This window comes from Ceratosolen solmsi, unplaced genomic scaffold, assembly GCF_000503995.2.
Source record: "Ceratosolen solmsi marchali unplaced genomic scaffold, CerSol_1.0 scaffold148, whole genome shotgun sequence".
Taxonomy (NCBI): Eukaryota; Metazoa; Arthropoda; class Insecta; order Hymenoptera; family Agaonidae; genus Ceratosolen; species Ceratosolen solmsi.
Window position 1 is genome coordinate 810,564 of NW_011948446.1, and position 7,372 is coordinate 817,935.

The 7,372-nt window shown below is 28.2% G+C and overlaps 2 protein-coding genes across 2 annotated transcripts in view; both read left to right on the top strand.

Annotated features, from left to right (window-relative positions):
• LOC105366227 (CD109 antigen) overlaps positions 1 to 4,238 on the top strand; it is a 22,765-nt gene extending 18,527 nt beyond the window's left edge. Inside the window, exons 21-30 of the mRNA XM_011504592.1 lie at positions 3 to 88; positions 173 to 291; positions 359 to 498; positions 778 to 997; positions 1,365 to 1,742; positions 2,129 to 2,281; positions 2,613 to 2,788; positions 2,939 to 3,110; positions 3,309 to 3,414; positions 3,678 to 4,238. Of these exons, the coding sequence (XP_011502894.1) occupies positions 3 to 88; positions 173 to 291; positions 359 to 498; positions 778 to 997; positions 1,365 to 1,742; positions 2,129 to 2,281; positions 2,613 to 2,788; positions 2,939 to 3,110; positions 3,309 to 3,414; positions 3,678 to 3,892 (1,765 nt within the window). The 3' untranslated portion in view covers positions 3,893 to 4,238. The remainder of the gene's footprint in view (positions 1 to 2; positions 89 to 172; positions 292 to 358; positions 499 to 777; positions 998 to 1,364; positions 1,743 to 2,128; positions 2,282 to 2,612; positions 2,789 to 2,938; positions 3,111 to 3,308; positions 3,415 to 3,677) is intronic.
• A 2,020-nt stretch (positions 4,239 to 6,258) lies between these two features.
• The window catches only part of CSN5 (COP9 signalosome subunit 5), a 1,894-nt gene continuing 780 nt past the window's right edge, over positions 6,259 to 7,372 (top strand). Inside the window, exons 1-4 of the mRNA XM_011504511.1 lie at positions 6,259 to 6,425; positions 6,562 to 6,715; positions 6,934 to 7,168; positions 7,238 to 7,372. The exon at positions 7,238 to 7,372 is cut by the window's right edge and continues 48 nt beyond it. Coding sequence (XP_011502813.1) covers positions 6,564 to 6,715; positions 6,934 to 7,168; positions 7,238 to 7,372 — 522 coding nt within the window. The 5' untranslated portion in view covers positions 6,259 to 6,425; positions 6,562 to 6,563. The remainder of the gene's footprint in view (positions 6,426 to 6,561; positions 6,716 to 6,933; positions 7,169 to 7,237) is intronic.

Sequence of the window (7,372 nt, forward strand, 5' to 3'; positions counted from 1 at the left end):
AATGCCGATTTGATGAAAACCAACGTCAGTGTAAATATTCCGAAATATTTCGTTTCCGATTCCGATTACGTTGAAATCTCAGCCGTAGGTAAGTAATATTTACTTTTATTTAATAAAATATATTAATACAAAATAATGAATAAAATATAAGTTTAAAACATTCCTTCAATAGGTGATATGTTGGGGCCAAGTATACCGAATCTTGCAAAACTGATAAAAATGCCATTTGGATGCGGTGAACAAAATATGCTTAACTTTGTACCAAATATTGTCATTCTAGATTACTTAACGGTAATACACATGCGTACGCGTAAAAAAATATTTTGCATTATTTCACAAATTTATATACTTCATTTAGAACACAAATCAACTTTCGCCTGCTATTGAAAGTAAAGCAATACGATATCTTGAAACCGGTTACCAACAAGAATTAACATACAGACATGCAGATGGATCTTTTAGTGCTTTCGGAAAAACTGATCCAAGTGGTAGCACATGGTTTGTAGCTAACTCGTTTTATCATTTACTATTACTTTTGTTTACTATTCTAGAGCGAAATATAATTGCATGCATAATATATTATAAGAATGAGTATACAGGTATAATAACAACAAAAATGATGATGATAAGTAAATAAGTAAATAAGTACCAATAATAAGGAAGGCAATAATTGACTGCAAAAAGTAAAATAAAGGACAATACTCTTTTCCTAGGCTCAATATCTCCAATTATAAATAATAATTGATAATGTTTAATCGTCTATTTATTTGCAATCAGGTTAACGGCATTTGTGGCCAAATCCTTCAAACAAGCCGAAAAGTATATTACAGTAGAAGAAAAAATTGTGTCAGATGCACTGAAATGGCTTGCCGAAAAACAAGCAGCTAACGGAAGTTTCCCGGAAGTAGGAACTGTTAGTCATCGCGATATGCAAGGCGGAGCGGGAAAAGGTCTCGCTCTAACGGCTTATGTTCTTAGTGCTTTTTTAGAAGCTGAGGTACGTCGAATTAAATTAAACATACTCTTTTATTACGAAAATCCTAACAATTTATATAAAAAAAATTTAGATTTAAAATAAAAATGTTATGGGTATTAGAAGAAGCTTTCATATTTAAAATTTTTTCTTGACGAAGAAATTAATAATCAAAAAAAAAAATCTTCATCTTACTTTACATTCTTAAAGTTTTAATAACAGTTTAACTCTAAATTAATTTATGAATTTTGGCTTGATAATCAAAGCATTTTTCATTTTTCAATTTATTATCCCCACCTGCCCGCATATTGTTGTAGTTTAGCTAAAGCTTTTGTTACATCAGTGATTGCAATATTTCGATGCTTATCGGCATTATATGATTCTCTAACAGAGCTTCGAGAGTCGTTATCGCAATGTTATTTACAAAGGCGTGGAGTACGTGGTGCGCAATATGCAGAACCTCGAGGATAATTACGCCTTGAGCATCTGCACCTACGTTCTAAGCCTCGCGCGCAACGCCTATGAAGATGAGGCCTTTCGATTATTGGAGTCACGTGCGACCATCAAGGATGGGCAGAAATGGTGGAGCAAACCAGTACCCAAGAACGACAAGAATCCCTGGTACGTGCTGTCGAGGAGCGCTGACGTGGAGATGACGTCATACGCGCTGCTCACGTACCTGAGAAAGAATCAGCTTTCCGATGCTACCATCATCATGAAGTGGCTCGTAAAACAGCGCAACGTCGAGGGCGGCTTCTCTTCCACCCAGGTACGACTGTAAAATATGACGATAACATAAGAAGCTAAATCAAGGACCTCGAGATAAAGTTTTATTGAATTGTCATACTGCATTTATCGTTTCCGATTATTTGATGTTCATGGTTATCAAGTGCTCTTTCGGGTATCTGCGGTATTTGTCATTTTATTAAAATTTTATTAATTTTATCGACTCGTACTTTCTTACTGACATCCTAAAATTTACTTGTCCCAAATGTGATAAATTATACCTCTATAAAATAGTTTAATTTTTCAATGCTTTGTTTCTATAATATAATTAATAGTATAGAAATTATTAAGTTTTAAGGTGTATATTGCTACTTGTAATCATATTTACTACTTATATTAATAAAATTGTAAGTATTTTTTTTTAATTAGGACACAGTGGTTGGATTATACGCTCTAGCAAAATTAGGTGAAAAGATGAGAACAAGCGTGTACGACGTTCAATTAAGAATTACAACAGATATTGGAGAACAGAAGGAAATTAATATTAATTCCAGAAATTTCATGATCGTTCAAAAACATATAGTAAGTTTTAATATAACTGCTGATTTCAATTTAATTATTATCTCATGTTATAACTATATTTTACATAATTTAGCCCGTTAAAAGATTAAGTTTGAACTAGCAAAAATTATATAAAAAAAAAAGAAAAATCCAACATAAAACAATAAAAAGAACTAAGAAAATCTATGATTATATAAAATTACATTATCTATATATTTAATTAGAAAGGAATAAATATAATAATAATTAAAAATTGACTCTAATTATTAAAATTTTTTTTATTAATATAAATTTGTAAAATTTAGATCTGAATTTCTTTTTAATGTTCAAATTTTTTTTTATTTCTGTTTAGTTATTCGGGAAAACTCGTTCTATCAATATTACTGCTAGTGGGACTGGATTCGCTCTTGTACAACTTTCTTCGCGCTACAATCTGAATGTAACTGGAGCTTTTCCACTTTTTACATTAGATCCTCAAGTTGACACGATATCTACGAATGATCACCTGCAACTTTCTATTTGTTCTGGGTATTATATTGACTAAATTAAAATATGCAACGATATTTTTAATGCTCGTTAAGAACTAATTAAAATAATTTTTCACGTACAAAGATTATTATACGTTTTATATTAAATTGTTAAAATCTAAAGATTAACTTCTATGAAATCCATAAATAGCTTCATCTCGACAAAAGAAGTAAATGAGAGCAACATGGCTGTTATGGAAGTAAGCTTTCCATCAGGTTTTACCGTCGATCAAGATGCCTTACCAAGCTTAGAATTATCACAGAACGTCAAGAGGGTAGAAACCAAAAATGGCGACACGATGGTTGTTTTATATTTTGACAAAGTTAGTGTGTGCAAAAATTGAAATTTATTTATTTAAGTCAATAAGTGTATTTATTCAAGAAACTTAGATAAGCTCTTAATTTGTTAACAAATGTAATGAAAAGCATTTTTTTACATAATTATGTTACACCTGATTTCAAGTTTATTCCGCAAAGAAGTACTTACAATTATTTTATATAATTTTATGTTTTATTTCTAGATGGTCAATGATAAGGAATATTGCCCAACGGTCTCTGCGTATAGAACGCATAAGGTAGCTAAGCAAAAGCCTGTTCCGGTATCAATTTATGACTACTATGATTCATGTAAGTCATTGTATTAGATATTTTTAATAGTAGTTTAAGTATTATATCTATATTATATATTATAAATTGATATTACATAGAATTAACTTATACAAATGTATCATTATTAGAAATATTTATAATTAAAGTTTCATTAAATGTTAATATTTGTTTGCTTAGTTTATCATAAGATACAGTTTTTACAATAGCACATAAGTAAACAATGGGAACTAGCGACATAAATACCAGAGGCTACTTTTATTCATTGATCGCTATTATTTCAGCGAGACGTGCGAGGGTGTTTTACGAACCAAAGATGACAACGCTCTGCGACATTTGCGAGGATGAGCAGTGCGGTGACGTATGCAGCATAAAGGCTGGAAAACGCGAGGAAGGTACCCTGCCGTCCATCTCCTCGTCTTCAAGGGCTATCATCGATTCGATGCTTATCATCGTGTGTGTCTTCTACCTATCCTTAAGTAGCGGCTATATCAATTAGAATAGCCGCATTAGGTATCATGTGTACGCGACTTCGTTATGCCCGATTAAGTATGTGGCACCTTCCCGCTTTCTCTTTGGTCGGGAGAATGATGTCGGACGTTTTATTATTCGTAGATTTGCGCATCGTTGTACATAACGAGTCATAACCAAAGTGCTTCGTACATGTAATCTTATTTATGCGAAATATTGTATAAAACGATTACAGGAGAGTATTCGTTTGTGTAGGTTTGTCAGTGAGCGTACGTTTACTGTAGATATGTCTTTCAGAATTTTCACGACTGTAAAATTTGAAGAAATTTTTAAAACAAATAATTATTATTGGTGCTTAATTTTATTACAGATACAGTATTGTATTGATGTATTAAATAATCGCGCGAAAGACTCGTCAAAAATAAAATACCTGGTTGTATGATGCGCCAATATTTAAATATATAATGTATCGACGTTAATTTATGTTTGTACTTACATTTAAAGATATTCTTGTCATGTACTCAATAATAAAATAGATTAATATTTTTACCATCCTGTCATTATTTTATATCTTAAAGCTTTTCAAAATTATGGATACGGTACTATTTCATTTTGCATATTAAGATTTTAAAATCCAATCATATACTAAAGGAAAAACTTAATGTATCGCAGTAAAATATAATCTAGAATAATTAATAATTTGTCATAAATTTTTAATTAAAAATTGTACTATTTTGTACTAGCGTTTAATACAATTTACAATTGTGCAGTTCAAACTTATTTAAAAGTAATATTTCGTGGAATTTCATTTATTTAAATTTAATTTCATTAAATCATATCAAATGATAAAAATATGTGAAACAAAACAAAAAAATAATAATTTTTCTTATATAAAGAAACTATGTAGAATGCTCATTATTGTTGTAGCGGCGATTTGAATTTGAATATATTCTTAAATTAAAAGTAACATAGTTACGAAATAATGTTGATTTGTAATTTTCTTCGTAATACCGTTAGATAAAACGGAAAAGGTTTGATAAAGAAAAGAATTTTTTACAATACGTAAATGTACAATGACCATTTTTAACTTAAAAAATAACAGGAGTGAAAAACTAAACGAATATTTTTATATGCTTAATAAAGTACGTTAATTAAAGCAAAATTAATTAACACAAAACCGTTTTTAATATGGCTTTGGAAGCTGTACAGATAAGACAAGCGCCATAAGACTTACATTAACAAAGAATATTCAATGATAATGAAATTAATGCATAATCATAAAATTATTCTGTATTTTCATTCAGCTGAAATTATGTATGCATACACGTTAACGGCTAATGACTTATAATTGCAGTCCATATATCAAATAATATTTTTATAACAAACATTAAGCATTTTTAACATTTTTTTTATCATTTTATTTATTATTGTATTATCGTTATATAAAAGCTAAGAAGATAATATACATTCATACTGTTTTTAAAAATAGTTAAAAAATACCAGTTTTAATATTTGTGTGTTGGTCAATAATTGGTTCATTAATTTTTAGTGAGAATGACAAGTCAAAAATACTTTAAATATAATTAAATACATTCGAACATATCTGTACTTGTAATAATATTTATTTCATGATCACTGTTTGCCAATCAATCTTTACTTGCTAAAAATATGAAACATATGTAATTACATGAATTTAGCTTGCTATTTTGCTGTAGCTGAAATTCATAGTAAAATTATATTTATATAATATTCTATGTTAATATTTTAATAGAAATAGCACAATTTTATTTTTGTAAATTTATTTGTATTCCATTAAGAAATAAATGTTATTTATTGATTTTTTTTATACAAAATATTAAGACTCCAAAATAAAGTTGTGGTTTAAAAAAAAAAGCCAAATTATAACTAATATTTACATATAAAGGAATTACTAATTAACTAATAACTGAAAAATAAAAATTAAATTTCATCTTTCGTTCTATTTAAATGGTCAAAGATGACAAAAATGAATGAGTCTTTTAACATTCTTTAGATTAAATTGAATTTATATTAAGGAAAATGTTAATTTTATATTATTTATATATTACAGATTTACATATGACACACCTTGTCTTAAATATATTTTATTTAAATAATTCAGTTTTTTGTTTATTTGGTCAATTGGAAATATCTTAATTGATTGTGAAAAAAATGATTTATATTGTTTACTTATATATTAATAATTATACTTTATAATTTTAAAAATTTCAAATTTAATTTATATAGATTTTTTAAGTAAATCTATTTAAAATGTAATATAATTTCAATATTCGCGCTTTATATCGATATTATATACAACATAACCTGCATTATTGCCTTTGAGTAGATTTCAGTTTCCATATTACCTTGTAACAACTCTGACATTATTTCGTTAAATCACTGGCGTACTGGTTACTTTATTACTTATAAATTATATAAATTTCGTTCACAATTCACAATTAGTATTTAGTTATCACTTAATTTACGATTGATGTATTTTTCGGCCATATTTATTTACGAGTGATTTGTAAAAATAGTAAAAGGTAATGAAAAGTGTAATATTATTAATATAAACATTATAATTATTATTTATGATGTTACAATATATTAATATAATTTTGTAATCATACTTCCTAATAAGCGAAAGTTTTATTTAATTAAAGTATGTATTATTCATAGCTATGGCAGGTTTCTCTGGTGAACAAAGTTCTATCGCTCAAAAAACATGGGAAATGTCAAATAACATTGAAACAATTAGTACTGTTGATGAAATCTATAGATATGATAGGAAAGAACAGCAAGATATTTTAGCAGCAAAACCATGGGAAAAAGAGTATGACTAAAATTATGCACACACGCCCTCACACACACATACACACGTGTGATTAATTTGTAAAAATATTTTATTTCATTTAAATATCATTCATTTTACTAATTATAGAGATCAAGTCTAATAATGCATGTAAAATAACTATACGTATACACGCACACATATATATTAAAAATTTTATTTTTTTAGAATAATTTTAATAAATATTTTGATTTTTTTAGCCCCCATTTTTTTAAAGACATTAAAATTTCTGCTCTGGCTTTGTTAAAAATGGTAATGCACGCTCGTTCTGGTGGGACACTTGAAGTAATGGGTCTGCTTCTTGGTAAAGTTACTGCAAATACTATGCTTGTAATGGATTCATTTGCTTTACCGGTTGAAGGAACAGAAACTAGGGTAAATGCGCAAGCTCAAGCTTATGAATACATGACTGCTTACATAGATGCAGCTAAACAAGTACAAATTCTTTTACAATATCGTATTCAATTTTAATTAGGAATAATTAAGAATAAGAAAATTATTTAGGTTGGTCGTCAAGAAAATGCTATTGGTTGGTATCATAGTCATCCTGGTTATGGGTGCTGGTTATCAGGTATTGATGTTTCTACACAAATGTTAAATCAGAACTTTCAAGAACCATTTGTTGCAATTGTAATTGAC